Source organism: Pristiophorus japonicus, chromosome 19 (genome assembly GCF_044704955.1).
Source record: "Pristiophorus japonicus isolate sPriJap1 chromosome 19, sPriJap1.hap1, whole genome shotgun sequence".
NCBI classification, from domain to species: domain Eukaryota; kingdom Metazoa; phylum Chordata; class Chondrichthyes; family Pristiophoridae; genus Pristiophorus; species Pristiophorus japonicus.
The window spans coordinates 85,825,319-85,849,483 of record NC_091995.1 but is presented as its reverse complement, the minus strand read 5'-3'; the positions used below and the strand labels follow the sequence as shown (position 1 = coordinate 85,849,483).

Here is a 24,165-nt window from a genome sequence, read left to right as displayed (position 1 = left end):
CCACCACCTTCAACATTCACTCCCTCCACCACCGGCACCCCCTGGCTGCAGTGTGTACCATCTACAAGATACACTGCAGCAACTCGCCAAGGCTTCTTCGGCAGCACCTCCCAAACCCGCGACCTCTACCCCCTAGAAGGACAAGGGCAGCAGGCGCGTGGGAACGCCATCACCTCCACGTTCCCCTCCAAGTCGCACACCATCCTGACTTGGAAATATATCGGCCGTTCCTTCATCGTCACTGGGTCAAAATCCTGTAACTCCCTCCCTAACAGCACTGTGGGAGCACCTTCACCACACGGGACTGCAGCGGTTCAAGAAGACGGCTCACCACCACCTTCTCAAGGGGCAATTAGGGATGGGCAATAAATGCCGGCCTTGCCAGCATTCCATGAACAAATTTTTTAAAAAAAACAATCCTGCTTTTAAAGCCCTTCGTTCCCCGTAAATCACTTGCCATCTCACTGGTTCCCACCCCAGATTAGACCAGCTAAGGTTTGCACGAACCATTTAAAGGATGCGAGGATGGGGACCATAAGGACTTGCATTTAAATTCGGGGAGTAATTTAAAATGAATATCAGATAGAGCTTCTTCGCTCCGTGCTAAATGTTTAAAATAATCTGCCCTGCAGGATAAATCCGTCCAAGTTCAACTGAATATGATGTGATTTAGGTTACCAGAGGAACGATCTTCAACAGGCTAAAGGCCCTTTCGAGTTTTGATAAGCATCCACCCAGTGATATGGCAGACTGGTTTGTGTAGTTTTTTTTTTTTTATTACTACACTGCAACCATCTCCCTTCCTCTTAGTGGTGTGTTGGAACCTGAAACTTGCAGATCGGTGAAGCTGTTGGGTGTGTATGACTTGGGTATTTGCTGTCGATGTTGTAACAGGAAGCCTGGAGTCATTTTAACCGTTGCGTCATCGCCGAGAGGACAGCTCCACAGCATGTTGCTCCGTGATCAAGAAAACCTGTGGTCTCTCTTGGCACCAGTTGCCAAGGGCCTGACCAATCTAGGAAGGGCAGCGAATGTATTCATAAGTAGTCTTTGGAAATATTCCTAAATTTTCTTTTATATAAATAACTTTCTCCCAAATCATCACACTTTTTTTTTCTCTATTTCTTCCCGCCTGTGTTGTATTCTGGTCACTGTGTCAGTGAGACGTGTGACTTGCAATGATGTCCTCTGAGCGGCCAATGGAATTAGACCCAAATGCACCCTTGTGACTCGAAGCTTTCTGCAAGGAGCCAGGAGGGAAAAGAATGTAGACAGCGGGGGAAATAGTGGGAGTGAAGATTTCTAATCCAAAACATTAGGAACTTGCGCACAGCAAGCTCTCATAGACAGCAGTGTGATAATGACCAGTGAATCTGCTTTTGTTATGTTGATTGAGGGATAAATATTGGCCCCAGGACACCCGGGGATAACTCTCTAGCTCTTTGAAATAGTGCCGTGGGATCTTTTACGTCCACCTGAGAGAGCAGACGGTGCCTCGGTTTAACGTCTCATCCGAAAGGCGGCACCTTCGACAGTGCAGCTCTTCCTCAGCACTGCACTGGGAGTGTCGGCCTGGATTTTTGTGCTTGAGTCTCTGGAGTGGGACTCGAACCCACAACCTTCTGACTCGGAGGCGCGAGTGCTACCCACTGAGCCACGGCTGACACGAGAACAATCCGTTCGCTGTCGTTCCACAACACGAGCCAACCTGGGCAGCTATTCAATGAGAAGTCAAAATACTTCATTTGCTGAAAATGAGAATTATCTAAGCAAATATGTATTTAAGGGGAAGGAAAGACTAAAGGGAGTTATGTACTTTGTTCAAAGCACTTCCTCATTGTGTAAGAAAAATATGTCCATTGAAATATAATTTGTTAAAAGCATTACCTGTTTTTAAAATCCGGGAGCTGATGTTACTGGCAGGGTACTAATAATCCTCCACGCATCATGGCAGTACCATCAGGCAGGTCTGGTAGCTCCCAGTCAGAGGGAAAATTCTCGCGTGAATGTGACCTTTATCGATTGATCACTCTGCTCTACTGTGGTTACGTGATGGGCTTGGGTTGATATACTTGCGTTTATATAGCGCCTTTCATTGACCTTTGGATGTCCCAAAGAGCTTTACCGCTAATGAGGTACTTTCTGAAGTGTGATCACTGTTGTAATGTGGGAAACGCGGCAGCCAATTTGCGCACAGCAAGCTCCCACAAACAGCAATGTGATAATTCCCAGATCATCTGGTTTTTCGATGTTGGTTGAGGGATAAGTATTGGCCCGGACACCCGGGGAGAACTCTCCTGCTCCTCTTCGAAATAATGCCGAGAGATCTTTTGCGTCCACCTAAGAGGCACCTCCGACAGTGCAGCGGAGCTCAGTACTGGGAGTGTCGGCCTAGGTTTTTGAGTTGTAGCAAAAGGCCATCTGGTTGATCAAGCTGCCCTACACAGTCATGATGCCGGAGTATCAGTGATTAAACTGGGTCATTGAAGGTTGGCATGCAGGTACAGCAGGCGGTTAAGAAAGCAAATGGCATGTTAGCCTTCATAGCGAGGGGATTTGAGTACAGGGGCAGAGAGGTGTTACTACAATTGTACAGGGCCTTGGTGAGGCCACACCTGGAGTATTGTGTACAGTTTTGGTCTCCTAACTTGAGGAAGGACATTCTTGCTATTGAGGGAGTGCAGCGAAGGTTCACCAGACTGATTCCCGGGATGGCGGGACTGACCTATCAAGAAAGGTTGGATCAACTGGGCTTGTATTCACTGGAGTTCAAAAGAATGAGAGGGAATCTCATAGAAACGTTTAAAATTCTGACGGGTTTAGACAGGTTAGATGCAGGAAGAATGTTCCCAATGTTGGGGAAGTCCAGAACCAGGGGTCACAGTCTAAGGATAAGGGGTAAGCCATTTAGGACCGAGATGCGGAGAAACTTCTTCACCCAGAGAGTGGTGAACCTGTGGAATTCTCTGCCACAGAAAGTAGTTGAGGCCAATTCACTAAATATATTCAAAAAGGAGTTAGATGAAGTCCTTACTACTAGGGGGATCAAGGGGTATGGCAAGAAAGCAGGAAGGGGGTACTGAAGTTGCATGTTCAGCCATGAACTCATTGAATGGCGGTGCAGGCTAGAAGGGCCGAATGGCCTACTCCTGCACCTATTTTCTATGTTTCTATGGGTCCACCAGCAGACATGGAATCTCCTGGGAGAGGCAAAAAAAGGATTAAAAACATCAGTGACTCTAGGGGGATTTTCTACGTATAAACTTCTTGCCAAAGGACACATTGAAGTGACCTGAAAAGTTTCATAATATATTCTACAGTTTGAGAATGTGAAGGTCTCTGTGTTTCATGAATAGGCCTTTACTTAAACTTCCCCACATTTGGTTCCTCACCTCTCACTAAGCAACCTTATCCCTTGTACTGCCTTCAGTCTTTTGGAGGTTTACAAGCTAATTGTTGAGGGAGAGGAGAGGAGAGGAGAGGAGAGGAGAGGAGAGGAGAGGAGAGGAGAGGAGAGGAGAGGAGAGGAGAGGAGAGGAGAGGAGAGGAGAGGAGAGGAGAGGAGAGGAGGCATTAGTGTCAGTTGTGGCTCAGTGAGAAGCACTCTCGCCTCGGAGTCAGAAGGTTGTGGGTTCAAGTCCCACTCCAGGTGACTTGACCATATAAATCTAGGCTGACACTCCCAGTGCAGTGCTGAGGGAGTGCCACCCTGTCGGAGGTGCCGTCTTTCAGATGAGATGTTAAACTGAGACCCGGTCTGCCCCCCCCAGGTGGACATAAAAGATCCCGTGGCACTATTTCGAAAAAGAGCAGGGGAGTTATCCCCGGTGTCCTGGGGCCACTATTTATATCTCGATCAACATAACAAAAACAGATGATCTGGTCATTATCACATTGCTGTTTGTGGGAGCTTGCTGTGCGCAAATTGGCCGCCACGTTTCCTACATTACAACAGTGACTACACTTCAAAAAGTACTTCATTGGCTGTAAATTGCTTTGGGACGACCAGTGGTCGTGAAAGGCGCTATATAAATGCAAGTCCTTTTTTTTTTCTTTTGCTGATTTGAAAATAGGATTGGCCAACTCGAGTTGGGCCTATTCCTGGAGGTTCATCCATGAACATCCACCTCCAGTGTCAGCCGTGGGTCAGTGGGCAGCACTGGGTCCGAAGGTTCAAGTCCCACTCCAGAGACTTGAGCACATAAATCTGGGCTGACACTCCAGTGCAGTAGTGAGGGAGCACGGCACTGTCGGAAAGTACTTTGGGACCTGCTTAAGCTGTGAACGGCCCTATATAATTGCGAATCCTTTCTATTACCGGCCCACCCAATCAAGCAGATATTTTTTCCCGCCTCTTAATACTTTTGTAACGAGTAAATGAACAAATGAAGGACAGAGGCTAGATGTGCCGGCTTTACTAGGCCGGAGCAAACTGAGCATGCTCATACTAAACCATGTGACAAAGCCATGTGACTGCATTGCAAGAATCGCAGTTAGTTAGAACCTGCTGTACTTTCAACATGGAAACTCTTTGCTTCTCAGAGCAACGAAGTGCGGTCCAGGGGGATGTTGGGGGAAACCATCTGTTCCTGTTATTGCTTCAGATGGATTTTCTGAAATTATTTCATTTACGTTTAAACTTTGGCTTCAAGCACCCACTCTCCGAGGCCAAAAAAACAAGAAAACCTCAATTTTTTTTTTTTTGTTATATTTTTAAAAAAAACAAACCCAGATGGGCCTTCAAAGAAATCATATATCAAACTTTCCAGCAGCTTGAGCTGAGCGTTGCAGATATTTTAAAATCCCCACAGTTAATCATTTGCTCCATGATGCTTGCAGCTAGCATGTGAGTAATTAAGTGCTATGACTCGACACCCCACTGCCTCAGCCCTCAAGCCCACCACGGCAGCTAAGTTCAGCTAACTAAATAAATCTGGAGTTAAGAAGCTAGTGTAAGTAATGGTGACCATGCAACTACCGGATTGCCGTTGAAAACCCATCTGGTTTACATGTCCGTTTAGAGGAGGAAATCTGCCGCCCTTACCCGGTCTGGCCTATACGTGACTCCAGACCCCACAGCAATGTGGTTGACTCTCAACTGCCCCTCTGAAATGGCCCAGCGAGACACTCGGTTGTACCAAACCGCTTCGGCAAAGTCAGCACTGTGGGGAAGCACCTTCACCACACGGACTGCGGCGGCTCACTACCCCCTTCTCGAGGGCAATTAGGGATGGGCAATAAATGCCGGCCTTGCCAGGGATGCCCACATCTTAGGAACAAATAAATAAAGGCCTGCTCTTGCAAACCAGGTCACTCAGCATGCTGGGATTGCAAAAAGGTCACATGATTTGTACTATTGCTCATTTCAAGACCAATAGTACAGGAGTTTCCTAGATAAATATTTTGTCTCAATACCATTGTCAATAGGCTATACTTGGTTCATGTTTTCCCCCCTCTACCTGTTCCACAAAGATGTTTGTCCTCAAATACCTCGCCTAAGGGGCCATTTTTTGTTCATGGTATGTGGGCAAAGGTCAGTCAAGGTTGGAATCTATTTGTCGTGAGGCAGCTGAGCCTGGTCTAGGCCTCAATATCCTTACCCTCCTTCCACAAGGCACTAAAACCTTGATTTTTTTTTTTTTTGCTTTGTTTTATTCCTAACATAGTGACACTAGTCAATTGTAGCACCCCTCATCATCATAGGCAGTCCCTTGGAATCGAGGAAGACTTGCTTCCACTCTTAGAATGAGTCTTTAGGTGGCTGAACCGTCTAAAGCAAGAGCCACAGTCCCCGTCACACGTAGGACAGTTAGTCGTTGAGGGAAGGGGTGGGTGGGACTGGTTTGCCGCACGCTCTTTCCACTGCCTGCGCTTGGTTTCTGCATGCACTCGGCGATGAGACTCGAGGTGCTCAGCGCCCTCCCGGATGCACTTCCTCCACTTAGGGGGCGGTCTTTGGCCAGGGACTCCCGGGTGTCAGTGGGGATGTTGCACTTTATCAGGGAGGCTTTGAGGGTGTCCTTTTAACATTTCCTCTGTCCACCTTTGGCTTGTTTGCCGTGAAGCAGTTCCGTGTAGAGCACTTGCCAAGTCTTCAAGCTAGCATAGATAGGTTACAACTGGGTAATAAAATTGACGTCCCTATATTGAGTTAGCAGATGATTTACTGTAGAATATGAATAGAATCTCTTCCCAGTTGTTCAAAAGATAGATATTTATAAATGATACATTACACACACATCTAATATATACCATCTACAAGATGCACTGCAGCAACTCGCCAAGGCTTCTTCGGCAGCACCTCCCAAACCCACGACCTCTACCCCCTAGAAGGACAAGGGCAGCAGGCACATGTCTGGCATGCGAACAGTGTGGCCTGCCCAGCGGAGCTGATCAAGTGTGGTCAGTGCTTCAACGCTGGGGATGTTGGCCTGGTCGAGGACGTGAATGTTGGTGTGTCTGTCCTCCCAGGGGATTCGTAGGATCCAACTCACCCCAGTTAACATCGGCTAACTTTTTTGAGATGGATCCACGACCTTTCCTGGTCTCGCTTGGGTCTGGTTATAACTCTGTTCATCTCTGTGCAGGACCAAGGTATCTCGTTCACTGTGGAGGAGCAGAGAAAGAATGGAGAGTGAAGAATATGGGACTGCGGCAGATTTTTCATGGAATGTTCTTGCACAGAAGCAGGCCATTCTACCCAACAACAACAACAACTTTTATTTATATAGCGCCTTTAACATAGTAAAACATCCCAAGGTGCTTCACAGGAGTATTATGACAAAATAAATAAATCAACTGCGTGCCATTATTTTTCTCCAGGAGCCATTTAGTCCAAACCCACTCTTCTCCCTCCAATTAATATTTTACACAAATATAATATATTTTTTTATTCCTTCATGGGATATGGGCATTTATTGCCCATCCCCAATTGCCCCTTGAGAAGGTGGTGGTGAGCCGCCGCCTTGAACGGCTGCAGTCCGTGTGGTGAAGGTGCTCCCACAGTGCTTTTAGGGAGGGAGTTCCAGGATTTTGACCCAGTGACAATGAAGGAACGGCCGATATATTTCCAAGTCCAGTTGCTGTGTGACTTGGAGGGGAACGTGGAGGTGGTGGTGTTCCCATGCGCCTGCTGCCCTTGTGCTTCTAGGGGGTAGAGGTCGTGGGTTTGGGAGGTGCTGCCGAAGAAGCCTTGGCGAGTTGCTGCAGTGCATCTTGTAGATGGTATATATTAGATGTGTGTGTAATGTATCATTTATAAATATCTATCTTTTGAACAACTGGGAAGAGATTCTATTCATATTCTACAGTAAATCATCTGCTACCTCAATATAGGAACTGGTAGGGACGTCAATTTTATTACCCAGTTGTAACCTATCTATGCTAACTTGAAGACTTCTGATGCAAGAGGAAGTTGTGTGTTTGCTATGATCTAAATCTCAATGCCTTGCCATGTTTCCTCCAGAGATCATAAGATCAACTTGATGATGGGAACGGTTGACCATGTCCTTCTTGAATAACAATCCATTGCAACATCTAGCAATGAGTTCCTTTTAAGTAAGAAAGAAAGACTTGCATTTATATCACGCCTTTCACGACTACCGGACGTCACAAAGCGCTTTACAGCCAATGAAGTAATTATTGAAGTGTAGTCACTGTTGTAATGTTGCAAACGCAGCAGCCAATTTGCGCACAGCAAGCTCCCACAACAATGTGTTGATGACCAGATAAACTATTTGTGATGTTGGTTGAGGGATAAATATTGGCCCCGGGGCACCGGGGAATAACTCCCTCTGCTCTTCTTCGAAATAGTGCTGTGGGATCTTTTACATCCACCTGAGAGACGGCATCTCCGACAGTGCAGCACTCCCTCAGCACTGCACTGGGAGTGTCGGACTAGATTTATGTGCTGGAGCCCCTGCAGTGGGGACTTGAACCCACAACCTTCTGACTCTGAGGCGAGTCCCCTCTGCTGCCCACTGAGCCACGGCTGACAGAAGTAAGGGCGGTATCCCGGCCACTCCCACTGCTCCTGGCATTTTATTGCAGTTGGTGATCATCCGTTACGTGTTTCTAAAAATATCATCATTACCATCTACAAATCTGCCCTTCACAACCTTGTGTTGTGTTGTCCAAGCTTGGCTTACCTGAAAGTATTGTTGCAGGATTACATTACTCTTAAGTATCTGTAGTCGGGTGATAGATGAAGGTTTTTACAGATACTAGGCACGGGACGGGACGTTTCGGCCCAGTTTTTATACAGAATCTCTTGGGTTTCATACATTGTGCAGAAGCCCTCATCAGTTCCCTGGTGAATCTCACGCAGGTTCCAGGTGCTCATTACAATGACATGCTTGACATCCTCTCTGCCCCAATTGGCCTATTTGCATGTTTGTCGTGTATCCAAAAAAACACTCTCAAATGGTAGGATGGTGAAGCATTGGTAAATTGCCCATTATTTAAAGTGGGCGTGATGCTGGCAAACCCATCCGTGCATAGTGGCCATCATTTCCCCACCGTGGAAACGCAGGCAGCCATTTTGCATTGTTGGGATTTTTCATCATTTGTTTCTGGTTGCAGGCGGGTGTCACGGCTTGACTGTGATCTTGTCAAAATGGCGATGACACCTCTCACTCTGACATTGACCGAACTTCAAACTGTTGGCAGTCAATGTGGTTGGTGAGTTCGGGGCCCAGAAGAGGCATAGGCCCAGGGGCAGCACGGGCCAGCCCACACTGTGCGATATGTGCGCGCACTCGGTCCATGCAGCAGAGCTGGTCTCCAGTCGTCCTGGTTAACCCTTGCCACCGGACCAAGACCGAGCTCTGTCAAACCCGTGTGGTGGCTGGTGTGCAACGGTCACCCCACGTTAAAAAAATCCACGCACAGCTATCTTCCACCCTTCTAATTGTAGTTCGGAATCCAGAATATTAGGTCCTTCAGTGAAACACCTGTGAACTCATCCCTTTTGGCGTGGAAGCAAGTCATCCTCGATACGAGGGACCACCTATGATGATGTGATCATAAGAACATAAAGACTTGCATTTATATAGCGCCTTTCATAACCAGACACCCAAAGCCTTTTACAGCCAATGAAGTACTTTTTTTTTGGAACTATTGTCACTGTTATAATGTGAGAAACGCAGCAGCCAATTTGCGCACCGCAAACTCCCACAAGCAGCGTGACTATGACCAGATGATTTTTTTTTTGTGATAATAGTTGAGAGATAAATATTGACCAAGGCACTGGGGAGAATTTCCCCGCTCTTCAAAATAATGCCTGTGGGATCTTTTAGAGGGCAGACAGGGCCTCTGTTTAACGTCTCATCTGAGAGATGGCACCTCCGACAGCACTCCCTCAGCACTGCACTGGGCGTGTCAGGAGGGCAGGAGTGATGTCGTTAAGATCATTGTCCAGGTGTGAAAACTGCGACTCACCAAATTCAGTGATGTCTCCGTCGCTTCTACCTCCTCCGGTGCTTGAGCACATTTGGTGATCCGTGTGATGTGCACTTTTGCTTAAGTGTCAAAACCTCCTCGTCAGATGCTAATGCTGGAGTTTTGTGATGCTTAGAACTTAATCTGTGCTTTAGCGCTGCACAAACCCTTTAGCAACAAACTGTATTTCTCAGTCGTGGAAGCACCACCTCGAAAGAAGGATCTTTCACTTGATGAGGTCCTTGTGCATGAAACACAAAAAGTTAGTATGCAGGTACAGCAAGTAATCAGGAAGGCAAATGCAATGTTGGCCTTTATTGCAAGAGGGATAGAGTATAAAAGCAGAGAAGTCCTGTTACAACTGTACAGGGTATTGGTGAAGCCACACCTAGAGTACTGCGTACAGTTCTGGTCTCTGTATTTAAGGAGGGGTTATACTTTCATTGGAGGCTGTTCGGAGAAGGTTCACTAGGTTGATTCCGGAGATGAGTGGGTTGACATGAGGATAGGTTGAGTAGGTTGGGCCTCTACTCATTGGAGTTCAGAAGAGTGAGAGGTGATCCTATCGAAACAAGTAAGATAATGAGGGGGCTCGACAAGGTGGATGCAGAGAGGCTCGTGTCGATGGATTTTGACCCTCTGGGGGAATCGAGGGATATGGGGATCGGACAGAAAAGTGGAGTTGAGGTCGAAGATCAGCCATGATCTTATTAAATGGTGGAGCAGGCTCAAGGGGCCATATGGCCTACACCGGCTCCTATTTCTTATGTTCAAGATGATTAGAGGAGTTGATAGGAAATAGGGTAGATGGAGAACACCATGGTCGGGTGGGGGGTTATGGGGAGAGAGTTAGGCCATTCAGGGGTGATGTCAGGAAGCACTTCTTCACACACATGGTACTGGAAATCTGGAATTCTCCCAAAAAGCTGGGGGGAAAAATTGAAAATTTAAAAACCGAGTTTGATCGATTTTTGTTGGGGAAGGGGATTGAGGGTTATGGGACCAAAGCTGGTAAATGGAATTGATCTACAGATCAGCCATGTTTTAATTGAATGGTAGAACGGCCTCCTCCTGTTCCTATGTTCCTCTATTTTTCATATGTCATGGGCTTTGTTATATATGCAGACTATAGATATACTCTGTAGTCACTGTATAGTTGCATAAGATGGAGACTTGTTACCTGATGTACTATCAATAAGATTTACACTGTGTATATACTATGCTGGCACCCCTAGAGGGTGCAACTGGTGGAGACTGTGGTTTCCTGCCCCTGTGGCAGAGGCTGTTCACCAGAGGGCACTGTGGTGGGAGACCTGAGGGTCACCTGCATAGGTGTGCAGGGCCTAGTTTATTTTAAAAAAAGGCTGCCCACCATGCTTGTGCCTCACTCTGGAGTTACGAATAAAGGACCAAGGTTACTACAGTTTGAGTACAACATATTGCCTCGTGGAGTCATTCATAAGTGCATTACAGACATAACAGGCTTATTCTCGGCCTAATAATAATTTGAGCTATTGATCACCTTTTGCTAGTTTTCTGGGGTGTCGAGTATGATTTTTTGGGGGGATATGCCAAGGTTTACAGAACGTAATTTTAAGGATAAGGATAGTGCTCCATGATGCTAGCAGCTAGTATGTGAGTAATGAAAGTGCTATGACTTGATTAGACTGTGGTCGCTTACCCTCACCCCCAATCCCACCCCGTCAGCTGAATTCAGATAATGAAATAAATCTAATTATAAAGCTCGTACCAATAATAGTGACCTTGAAAATGATTGTCGTAAAACCCCATTTAGTTCACTAATGGCCTTTAGGGAAGGAAATCTGCCGCCCTTACCCGGTCTGGCCTACATGTGACTCCAGACCCCACAGCAATGCGGTTGCCCCTTAACAGCCCCGCTGAAATGGTCGAGGGGCAATTGGGGATGGGCAAGTGCTGACCTTGCCCGCAATGCGTGAATGAATATGGGAAGAAAAAAAAAATTCTCCATTCCTGGGCCTGTTCATGCTTTGAAGCCTTGGGTCTTGATTAGAATATTCAAACTGGTGCAGGTTGGTCTGGTTCCATTGTCTCCTTGGGGGTTTTGCCACTGCAAGGTAATGGGGATTGTTGGTCATTGCTCACCTGTGTCTGTTTTTCTTTAAATCACAGAGCCGTGGGTAAAACTTGTCTCTTGATCAGCTACACGACAAATGCCTTTCCTGGAGAGTACATCCCAACAGTGTAAGTACCTTGAAGCGCTGTGTGTGTGTGTTTTGTGTCTTTAAATCTTTTTTTTAAGCTTTGTAACGTTTGCTCAGAAGCAGTCTGCTGAGCACGAAAGAACTCTGCTTGATATATAGACGGTATTCCTTTTGAATCAGGCCTATTTCACTTCTCCAAACAAGAATATTTTGGCAATATTAACAGAAAATACTGGTGTAGTGGAGTATTTGATATAAACACTCGACACCAGGTCCGGGTTCGAAGATTCAAGTAGTCTTTATTCACATCGGTGGGGAGACCGCCTGCTCTCTGTCTATAGCCAGGCTTCTCCGATGATACAAAGCAACCATTCATACGCCTTAAGGGTGCATATCAGCCTCGTGCACGATCCCCCCCGTGCCGTTTAATTGGCCCAAAGCCCGCGTGCACAATTGCTGATTGACTCATTCCCTTTCACGTCACACAATCATTGGCCTATGTTTCGCACCAGATGGAGTTTCTCCAACATGTCACCTCTGACCCCCCCCCCCCCCCTTGCCCTGTTTAACTGCCTCTCTGGGCCTCCTGTGGTTCAACACTTTGACTATTTGTAATTGTCCCCCGGTTACACAACTTGCAACAGTTAATCATTTCCACATGTTACACTCAGCGTTATCTCTTCTGCCCGTTCAGCAACTTAGAAAGCTGGGACCACCACAAAAGCCTGTTTAGCACTTTTTGGTCCCCAGACCGATTCTTAACCCTTTAATTATAGCAGCGCTCGAAAGCCCCACCTCAGTGGCAATACCCAGCGGGTCAGGCAGCATCTGTGGAGAGAGAAAGAGTTAACGTTTCAGGTCGATGAACCTTCGTTAGAACTGGAAAAGGTTAGCGATGTAACAGGTTTTTAAGCAACTGTCGGGGCAGGGAAAGGGGGGGAGGGGTGGGGGAAAGAACAAAGGGGCAGGTCTGTGATAGGGTGGAAGGCAGGAGAGATTAATTGACAAAAGGGATGATGGTGAAAGATGGTGATGGGACAAATAAAGAAACAAAAGATGGATCTAGAGGGAAGTGTGAATGGCAATGGCAGAGTCATCAACAGATGCCATAGGAAAAAATAATAGTGACCGAGGTTATGGTCTGAAATTGTTGAACTCTAGATTCCGGAAGGCTGTAAAGTACCCAATCGAAAGATGAGGTGCTGTTCCTTGAGCTTACACTGAGCTTATATTTTGACACAAGTATATGGCAGTTGGCACCATCTTTGGCCATTCATGGGGGTTAAATGTTACTGGATATGCAGAATTACATAGAATGTACCTCTCAAGATCTGGCCATTCGGCCCAACAAGTCCTTGCCGGGGTTTATGATCCACACGAGCCATTGTTAGATTTATGAGTCACCATCTGATACTTCCATCCTCTAGTCTTGGACTCCCGCCCCACAAGTTTGTTGCCATTGCTAAGTTTCCCTGTATTAGTGGATCTCCCATAGCATTGCCCATCGAAAGTCGGGTCAGAGCGAGTTCTTTTTTATTCACTTATTGGATGTGGGCATCGCTGGCAAGGCTGGCATTTATTGCCAATCCCTAATTGCCCCTTGAGAAGGTGGTGTCAAGCCACCTTGAACCGCTGCAGTCCGTGTGGTGAAGGTGCTCCCACAGTGCTGTTAGGGAGGGAGTTCCAGGATTTTGACCCAGCGACGATGAAGGAACGGCCGATATATTCCCAAGTCAAGATGCTGTGTGACTTGGAGGGGAACGTGGAGGTGGTGGTGTTCCCATGCGCCTGCTGCCCTCGTCCTTCTAGGTGGTAGAGGTCGCGGGTTTGGGAGGTGCTGCCGAAGAAACTCTGAGGTCCCTCTGCGTCAGTGCTGCTCTCCGTGTGGGCGTGGGAATTTATTTTAATATTCGTTCAATGGGATGTGGCCGTCACTGGCAAAACCACCATTAATTGCCCTCAAAGGCACCTTATTGAACCGCTGCAGTCCTTGTGGTGAAGTGCTGACTTTGTTGTAGCGGATTGGTGCAACTGAGTGGCTCGCTGGGACATTTCAGAGGCCAGTTACGAGTCGACCACATTGCTGTGGGCTAGACCGGGTAAGGGTGGCAGATTTCCTTCCCTCAAGAACATTAGTGAACCAGATGGGTTTTACGACAATCCAGTAGTTTCATGGTCACCATTATTGATACTATTTATCTAGTAGTTTGGTGTCCCTGGAGCTAATGAAGTCCCATTTTTAGTGTTTGAATTCTGTGGCTGCAGGTGGGCCTGTGTAGGAACACACGATTAAGATATCACGCAGGACAGAACAGTGACGACCAATTCAGCACAGCAAATTTACAATATTCCAGATGTATTTCTAGTTCACAACAAATCTTTGGTTGACGCACTTTCCAGCCCTGATTGCAGTTAGAATCATAGAATGGTTACAGCACAGAAGGAGGCCTTTCGGCCCGTCGAGCCCATGCCGGCTCTCAGCCAGTCCCACTCCCCCGCCCTTTCCCCGTAGCCCTGCAAATTTTTTTCCTTCAGGTCCTTATCCAACTCCCTTTTGAAAGCCGCGATTGAGTCTGCCTCCACCACCCTCTCGGGCAGCGCATTCCAGATCCTAACCACTCGCTGCGTAAAAAAGCTTTTTCTTACGTCGTCTTTGGTTTTCTCCCAATCGCCTTAAATCTGTGTCCTCTGGTTCTCCACCCTTCCGCCAATGGGAACAGTTTCTCTCTAGCTACTCTGTCCAGACCCCTCATGATTTTGAACACCTCGATCAAATCTCCTCTCAACCTTATCTGCTCCAAGGAGAACAGTCCCAGCTTCTCCAGTCTATCCACGCAACTGAAGTCCCTCATCCCTGGAACCTTTCTTGTAAATCTTTTCTGCACCTTCTCTAAGGGCCTTCACATCCTTCCTAAAGTGCGGTGCCCAGAATTGGACACACTACTCAAATTGGGGCCGAACCAGTGTTTTATACAAGTTCATCACTCTATACTCTCCATGAAGCCCAGGATCCCGTAAGCCTTTTTTGAAATTGCTTTCTCAACCTGCCCTACCTTTATGCACGTACATCCCCAGGTCTCTCTGTTCGTGCACCCCCTCTTCAGGATTGGACCCTTTAGTTTGTAAGTTGTACTGTTCGTTGTGACACTGTTGCACATTATGGAAAATCTTCCTGATGTGGCGGTCATATAGATGTTTAAAGTGTTAAAAATTGGGGACTAACTTGTAATGTTGGGAAGAGCTGGGCCTACACTTGTAGGGCTTGAAGGGCTATCTGGGCTCCAGAGGGACTGGAGTGCATCATCACCCCCGGCAACCAAATTTTAATTTGATTTAAGTTGACTGTCTAAAGTTTAATTTGTTTAAGTTTGTCGGTTTTAGCGCCCCCCTCCCCTTTAATCAGGGGGAACTTGAGTTAATGTTCAACAACAAAAAAGTTGAAGGGCTATCTGAGCTATTGCTGCACAGTTCGCCCCGACTATAACTGGAGACTACCGACCAATATTCCCGTTAAGTTGCGTGGCCGCCCAGAGATCTGGAGGTCCCGAGCCGGCTGCTTGCCAGCTTTACATTGGACATAAAGGCGCATGCGCGAGAAATTTAACCCCTTTCTTTCCTCCCCCACCCCCCCCCCCCCCCCCCAAAAAAAAAAAAATTGCGGGGACATTGCTCCCGACCTTCATGTAGTCGGTGAGGTCTTTCTGGTATTTAGTTGCATGGACAGCGATTGGCTGCCTGGAATATTGCAACTGGGTGAGGAGTGCAAAGGCAAATTATTATTTGGATGGAGAGAGACTACAAAATGCTGCGGTGCAGAGAGATCGGGAGATCCAAGAACATGAAACACAAAAAGTTGGCATGCAGGTACAGCAGGTTATTGGGAGGTCAATTGGAATGTTAGCCTATGTTGTGGGGGGAGGGGGGGAAAGAAGAGGGGGAGGGGAAAGAGGAGGGGGAGATGGAATATAAAATGGGGAAGTCCTGCCCTGCTACAGCTGTACAGTTGGTAGGACCACACCTAGAGTACGGCGTACAGTTTTAGTCTCCTTATTTAAGGAGGGATATACTTGCATTGGAGGCAGTTCAAAGAAGGTTGACGAGGTTGATTCCTGAGATGAAAGGGGTTGTCTTATGAAGAAAGGTTGGGCCTGTACTCATTAGAATTTAGAAGAATGAGAGGTGATCTTATTGAGACATATGAGATTCTGAGGGGTCTTGACAGAGTAGATACAGAGAGGTTGTTTCCCCTCGTGTAGAAGTCGAGAACTAGGGAGCATAGTCTCAGAATAAGGGGTTGCCCATTTAAGACAGATGAGCAGGAATTTCTTCTCAGGGATGTGAATCTTTGGAATTCTCTACCCCAGAGAGATGTGGAGGCTGGGTCATTGAATATACTTAAGGTGGAAACAGATTTTTGAACTACAGGGGAGTGGAGGGTTATGGGGAGTGGAGTTGAGGACAAGATCGGATCAGCCATGATCTTATTGAATGGCGGAGCAGGCTCGAAGAGCCGAATGGCCTACTCCTCCTATTATGTTCTGGAATGGCCACGTTCGGCCAATACAGAAAGTAACTTTTTGTTTCCTCCTTAAAACAAGAAAGGTACTATTGGTTCCCGCTACTGAAGAACTTCCCTTCATGACTGTTTACTCAGTGACTCTCTGATGCAGTGGCTTTTAATCTGCTTGAATCTGCTGATTGTTGCTTCTCGTTTATATTAACCGGCAGATGCGGGGAAATTCCTGCCGCTTTGACGTGACCAGTTTTTGTTCATTTCCAGCTCATTTGCTGTGATTTGAGCAACCACCAGTGCTGGGGGGGGGGGCACCAGTGCTGGGGGGGGGGGCACCAGTGCTGGGGGGGGGGCACCTGTGCTGGGGGGGGCACCTGTGCTGGATGAGTGAGACTGGTACATTGTGGCAGCAATAATCATCGACAATTCAAATAGAGTACAAAAGCGTGGAAGTTATGATGAACCTGTATAAAACACTGGTCTGGTCTCAACTGGAGTATTGTGTCCAATTCTGGGCACTGCACTTTAGGAAGGATGTGAAGGCCTTGGAGAGGGTACAGAAGATTTATGCGACTGGTTGCAGGGATGAGGGACTTCAGCTGCGTGGATAGACTGGAGAAGCTGAGGTTGTTCTTGGAGCAGAAAAGGTTGAGAGGAGATTTGATCGAGGTGTTCAAAATCATGAGTGGTCTAGACAGAGTAGATCGAGAGAAACTGCTCCCATTGGCAGAAGGGTCGAGAACCAGAGGACACAGATTCAAGGTGATTGGCAGAAGAACCAAAGGCGACGTGAGGAAAAACGTTTTTACGCAGCGAGTGGTTAGGATCTGGAATGCGCTGCCTGAGAGGGTGGCGGAGGCAGACTCAATTTTATCTTTCAAAGGGGAATTGGATAAGTACCTGAGAACACAAATTTGCAGGGGTACAGGGAAAGGGCAGGGCAGTGGAACTGGCTGAGGTGCTCTTGCAGAGAGCCGGCATGGGCTCGACGGGCCGAATGGCCTTCGACTGTACTGTAACCGTTCTGTAAACACTTAAAAGAAAACTCTTTATTTAAGAAAAAGCAGAAGCTGCCACTGTTGCCAACGCTGGGTGCACAAAGTAGTCCAGTCTCGGGATAAGGGCTCGGCCATTTAGGACAGACGAGGAATTTCATCCCGCGGGATGGTGATGGAACTTTGGGATCCTCTGCCCCGGAAGGCTGTGGATGCTGAATCGTTGAGTATATTCAAGCTTGAGAGAGATTTGCGGAGTCTAGGGGGAATCGAGGGATTATGGGGATCGGGCGGGAAAGTGGAGTTGAGGTCAGCGATCAGCCACGATCTCATTGAATGGCGGAGCAGACTCGAGGAGCCTACTCCTGCTCCTAGTGGCTGCAGTTGGGCACAGAGTGGATTCGTTCTTTGAGATTTTCAGTAGTGTTGCCCCAGCATTTGATGGTTCCTCTTCCCTTCTTCCAGATTCGATAACTACTCTGCCAACGTGATGGTGGATGGGAAACCAGTGAATCTGGGGCTATGGGATACAGCCGGACAGGAGGATTATGATCGGCTGCGACCGCTTTCCTACCCACAGACCGTACGTTGACCTCATTGACACAGTATTTAACGCACACACACAATTCAGCCCAACTGGTCTATCGCAGTGTCCGCGCTCCACACGCACCTCCTCCCACCCTGCATCTCCCCCCTATCAACACAACCTTCCGTTCCTTTCTCCATGTACTTATCTCCATCATCATCATCATCATCATCATCATCATCATAGGCAGTCCCTCGAAACGAGGATGACTTGCTTCCATGCCAAAAACGGATGAGTTCACAGGTGTTTCAATGATATTCCGGATCCCGAGCTACATTCTTGAAGGATGGAAGATGCCTGCGCGTGGATTTTTTTTTAACGTGGGGTGGCCGTTGCACACCAGCCACCACACGGGGCTCGACAGAGCCAGGTCTTGGTCCAGTGGCAAGGGTTGACCCAGAACGACTGGAGACCAGCTCTGCTGCACGGACCTAGTGCGCGCGCACAATATCGCACAGTGTGGGCTGGGCCCGTGCTGCCCCCTGGGCCCTCGGCCCCGATCACATCCCTCTACGCACTCTCGCCGCTCCTTCGCCCCGACTTTGCCGCTCCGGCTGTACCTGCCCGCACTACAGTCAGCCGTCGCCCTCCTGCAGCAGCTCCCTGCAGTGGCATGCCGCCACACGCTGCTCTCTCTAATGGCCCCCTTAAATGCATCTACGCCATTCGCCTTAACCACTCCCTGTGGCAGCGAGTTCCCACCTTCTCACCACTCTCTGGGTAAAGAAGTTTCTCCTGAATTCCCGATTGAATTTATCACTGACTGCCATACATTTTATGGTCCCTAGTTCTGGTCTTGCCTACCAGTGGAAACGTCCTCTCTACATCCACCTTGTCAAATCCTTTCATAATCTCGAAGGCCTCTGTCCAGTTACCCCTCGGTCTTCTCTTTCCGAGAGAACTTTTCATTAGATTATCAGGTTATAGTAGAATAGTAATTCTGTTACTAGACTACTAACCCAGAGGCCTGGACCAGTGATCTGGAGAGGTGAGTTCAAGCCTCACTGGCATTTTGAGAATTAGAATTCAGTTAATTAAATAAATCTGTTTTTTTTAAAAAGACTAGTATCGGTAATGGTGAGCTTGAAACTACCGGATTGTCGTAAAAACCCATCTGGTTCACTAATGTCCTTTAGGGAAGGAAATCTGCTGCTCTTACCCTGGCTGGGCCTATATGTGACTCCAGACCCCACAGCAATGTGGTTGACTCTTAACTGCCCCTCTGAAATGACCCAGCGAGACACTCGGTTGTATAAGGCGGCTCACCACCACCTTCTCGAGGGTAATTACAGGCAATAAATGCTGGCCTTGCCTGCGATGTCCACATCCCGTGAACTCTTTACAGGTTGAGTGACGACGGGTTCTGAGGGCTCCCCAGAAGGCTCAGGAGGTAACTGCTGCTGCCCACTCTAGCTCTGAACCAAATGGGCCGGCTCTGAGGGAAAGGGTGTGAGGGGTGACAATCAGCCCGGGTTCCCGCTCCTGCCTTGCTGACCGTTGACTCCTGCTGGAGAATGCACGTGCGTGGATAAGAGGCGGATTCGTGGTTGTGCTGGCCTCCACAGTCAAATAGCCCACCGTTGCGGCTGATGTAAAATGCTCCCTTTTAAGCTGCGCGGTCACTTGGCCATGCAGCGACCTGCGGGTCCCACGCAGCCGGCCCAATGGCGCCCCAAGGGCAAAACCTGAGGTAATTTGAATGGGCCGCGGAGCCCCTTAAAGGGACCACGCAGCCGCCCCCCCCCCCACCCCAAAAAAAAATATTAGCGAAGATTGCTCGTGTGTGAAGAATGGTTATTAGGGTCAGGCACATGTGGCATTGCAACCTAGACTGAGTAAGTGACTTTGGCAGGAGAAATGGGGTTGGAGGGGGGGGGAAAAGGAAGAGAGGAAAAGAAAAATATTAGGGGGCTCGGGGGAGTCATGAAAGGGGCCTTTTTAATCGTTCGACAGCCAGGTGCCGGGGAATTCTTGGAGCATTGCTGAGGTGACGCTTCTTCCCTTCTTTCCAGGATGTCTTCTTGATCTGCTTTTCATTGGTCAGTCCTGCATCGTTTGAAAATGTTCGCGCCAAGGTAAGTGTCGAGAGATTTCCGGACTTTTACTCGTTCGTGCTGTTCTCCTTTTGTCTGCCAAGTGCGTCCGTCGCTTTGCCCAGCAACTGTCCGGATGGGCACTCCCGTCCTGCTTTGATCATTCCCGAGCTTGCTGACATTGTTTTTTTTTTTTGCGTTTGGTTTTAAAATGGCCGCCGTCGCTTGGCCAATCAGCGGCCTTGGCTGCTGTTGTCGAAAATGTTGGGCCACCATGTTGTTGACACCGTACATTCCCTGGTGGCTTTTGGCTATTCGTTGCGTTCACTGGAAGTTGCCACAAGCCTGCAGGGTGGGAAATGCTTGGTACACAGCACACCACACATTTATGGAACATTGTATAACGCCTTGTGCAGCTTATTTCTGTATATAAAATTAATTTGCTGCTCATCCGTCTGAACAATTCCCCCCCCGCCCCCATTTGACATCTAAGGGAGTTGTTTTTTTTAAACCTAACCCGTCAGGCTTGCAACTGGCAAGTTTGAATCCGTTGATTCTTGCTTTCTGTTGAAGTCAGGAGATTATCACACAAGTCTCGGCTACAATGTAAATATTAGTAAAAGTCTATTTTTTTTTTAAAAAAAAGGAAGACTTGCATTTATATTGCGCCTTTCACAACCCTCCGGCCGTGCCAAAGCGCTTTACAGCCAATGAAGTACTTTTGAAAGTGTCGTCACTGTTGTAATGTGGGAAACGCAGCAGGCAATTTCGTGCACAGCAAGCTCCCAAAAACAGCCATGTGATAATGACCAGATAATCTGTTTTGGTGATGTTGATTGAGGGTTAAGTGTTGTCCAGGACATCAGGGATAACTCCCCTGCTCCTCTTCGATATAGTGCCATGGGATCTATTACATCCACCTGAGAGGGAAGACAGGGCCTCAGTTTAACGTCTCATCTGAAAGACGGCACCTCCGACAGTGCAGCGCTCCCTCAGTATTGCGTTGAAGTGTCTAGCCTAGATTTCTGTGCTCAATTCCCTGGAGAGGGACTTGAACCCACAACCACCTGACTCTAAGCCGAGAGTGCTGCCCACTGAGCCACGGCTGACACTATTGATCAATTGAAATCCCTGCAACAAATGGACCTGTTTTACTTTTTAAAAACATAAATACATAAACACTGGGGTTTAGAAGGAAAAGAGCTCATCGAATTCACCCTACTCAGTCGTGTATCACACGTTCCCAGCACTGGTTAGGTCCATGTGTCGAAATGCATGTAACTATTCTTTACAAAATAGTTGAAACAAAATTGGCATGTTTTCTTCTTGACGTTTTATTGCACCAATTATATGAAACTAGAGGCCAGTTTCATTTTAAGGGGTCGCCCATTTAAAATGGCAATGAGGAGGAATTTCCTCTGGGTCGTAAATCTTTGGAATTCTCTACCCCAGAGAGCTGTGGGAGCTGGGTCATTGAATATATTTAAGATGGAGATAGACAGATTTTTGAACGATAGGGGAGTCGAGGGTTATGGGGAGCAGGCAGGGAAGCGGAATTGAGGCTGAGATCAGATCAGCCGTGATCTTATTGAATGGCAGAGCGGGCTCGAGGGGCCAAATGGCCGACTCCTGCTCCTGTTATGTACTTATGAACAAGGTGTTCATGCACTTGGAAATTTCAGTGGGTAGTATTGACAGCACAAATCTCCCTCTATAATTCAGCACCGGTGGTTGGTCTCATTTAGAGATACTGAGAGTGACTGGAATGGGAAAGTTCATTCTGTTGTAGTAGGGGGGAGGGTTTCTGCCCTGGGCTAAAGTATATTTTGGGGAGCAAAGTACGAATACGAACAATGACGGACAGGTAAAGACCCTCTGGTCCATCGAGCCTGTCCCGCACAATTGCAATACCTTGTGTATCATAACATATACACTCCACCCCACCTGAAACCATGTGATCTCCTGGGACAGGCAAAAAAAACAGATAAACAACCCAGGCCAATTTGGGGGGAAAAATCTGGGCATCTCCTCTCCGACTCATCTAGGCGATCGAAACTAGTCCAGGAGATCACTCTGGCCATTAAACTCCCTGCAGTACCTACCTTCTGTAAGAGGTGATCTCCGCCGCAGACAGAAACAAATCCAGCTCTCGCTTGATGGAATTCAGCGAGTCTGCATCCACCTTGCTTGCGTCTGGCCAACACCAAGTACCAAAAGTAACGCTGCTAATTTTGAGCGCCCCCAAAAAAACCTGGTTTGAGTAACTACAGTAAGATTGACAAGGCTTTGAGCTGTGGCGAGCTTGGGGCTGGCCACCACCATCATCATCATCATCATCATCATCATCATCAAAGGCAGACCCTCGAAATCGAGGAAGACTTGCTTTCACTCCAAAAGTGAGTTCTCAGGTGGCTGAACAGTCCAATACGGGAATTCCAGTCTCTGTCACAGGTGGGACAGACAGTGGTTGAGGGAAAGGGTGGGCGGGGAGTCTGGTTTGCCGCACGCTCCTTCCGCTGCCTGCGCTTGATTTCTGCATGCTCTCGCCGACGAGACTCGAGGTGCTCAGCGCCCTCCCGGATGCACTTCCTCCACTTAGGGCGGTCTTTGGCCAGGGACTCCCAGGTGTCGGTGGGGATGTTGCACTTTATCAAGGAGGCTTTGAGAGGGGGTCCTTGAAACGTTTCCTCTGCCCATCTGGGGCTGGCTCGCTTGCCGTGTCAGAGTGCCGAGTAGAGCGCTTGCTTTGGGAGTCTCGTGTCGGGCATGCGGACCATGTGCTGGCTGGCCTCAGCAGTGTTGGGTGGTGGTTGCGCTGGGGAATTGTCACCGATTAGCTGACGATTGTGCTCTTGCTCTTCTCCCAGTGGTACCCCGAGGTGCGGCATCACTGTCCCAGCACTCCCATCATCCTCGTCGGCACCAAACTGGATTTGAGGGACGACAAAGACACCATCGAGAAGCTGAAGGAGAAGAAGCTGGCGCCCATCACCTACCCCCAGGGGCTGGCGATGACTAAGGAAATCGGTACGGTTTACCCTACTCTGGGGCAACGCAGCACGACGGGTACAGTGGTGGTGGTGACTGGTTATAAATGGCAGTAATATAACCAGTGGCTTTGGTGACCACCCGTATCGCCTAGTTAAACAACAGCTTGCCTTTATAAAGCGCCTTTTAACAGAGTAAAATGACCCAAGGCGCTTCATCAAAGAAAAACAGACTTGCATTTCTATCGTGCCGTTCAGGACGTCCCAAAGCGCTTTACAGCCAATGAAGTACTTTTGAAATGTAGTCACTGTTGTAATGTGGGCAACGTGGCAGCCAATTTGCGCACAGAAAGCTCCCACGAATAGCAATGTGACGATAATCTGTTTTTTACGTATTGGTTGAGGGATAAATATTGACCCCGGGACACCATGGGTAACTCCCCTGCTCTTCTTTGAAACATTTCCATGGGATCGTTTGCGTTCACCTGAGGGGGCAGAGGGGTCTCATCCGAAAGGCAGCTCCTCTGACAGTGGAGCGCTCCCTCGGCCTGGATTATGTGCTCGAGTCCCTGGAGTGGGACTTGAACCCACAACCTTCTAACTCGGAGACTCGAGTGCTTGCCCACTGAGCCACGGATGGCAAAGGAGGAGAGGTAGAGAGGCGTGTTATTCAGAACCCAGTTAGACATCCAACACACGGTATTGCAGACTGGAACTCGGGCATCCTCTCACAGTCCTGCCACATTGACATGTTTTTCCCTCAGTTATGGGTAACAAACAGCCTGCATTTATATAGCGCCAATAACATTGTAAAGCGTCCCAAGGAGCTTCACAGGAGCGTTATCAAACACAATGCTGATTCACATGAGATATTGGAACAGGTGACCCAAAATTTGATCAGAGAGATAGCTTTTAAGGAGCTTTTTAAAGGAGGAGAAAGAGAAAAAGAGGGGTTTAGGGAGCGAATTTTAGAGCTTGGCTTCTAGATAGCTGAAGGCACGGTCGCCAATGTTGGAGTGATGAAAATTGGGGGATGTATGAGCGGCCAGAATTAGAGGAGGGCAGACATCTTTGGGTGGATGGGGGGGGTTGTGGGGCTGGAGGAGATTAGAGATACAGAAGGCCGAGGGCATGGAGGGATTTGAAAACGAGGAAATACCCTCATCTCCTAATGCAGGCCTGTTTCGGAAAGGCTAATGACTTCAGGTCTTTGGACACATTGCTTAATAGGAATTAAGTTAAAAGGGACATTTTCTCTGTAGTTCCTCATTCTCCACAGCATTCACCAGAATTGTATGAGAAGTTAACTTAGATTCTCAGATTCCTCCTGTTCAGCTAAAATTTCTGATCAGGGCGTGTTAGGAACAGATTTTGTCCGCAATAGTTCCTGGAAAAAGACAATGAACACGGTATGGTGAGGCTACACCGAG

At 47.9% G+C, this 24,165-nt stretch overlaps 1 protein-coding gene across 1 annotated transcript in view; it reads left to right on the top strand.

The window, feature by feature from the left end:
• Positions 1 to 24,165, top strand: part of LOC139230005 (ras-related C3 botulinum toxin substrate 1-like) — a 72,021-nt gene that overhangs the window by 30,835 nt on the left and 17,021 nt on the right. Inside the window, exons 2-5 of the mRNA XM_070861720.1 lie at positions 11,590 to 11,661; positions 17,595 to 17,712; positions 19,728 to 19,790; positions 22,616 to 22,775. Of these exons, the coding sequence (XP_070717821.1) occupies positions 11,590 to 11,661; positions 17,595 to 17,712; positions 19,728 to 19,790; positions 22,616 to 22,775 (413 nt within the window). The remainder of the gene's footprint in view (positions 1 to 11,589; positions 11,662 to 17,594; positions 17,713 to 19,727; positions 19,791 to 22,615; positions 22,776 to 24,165) is intronic.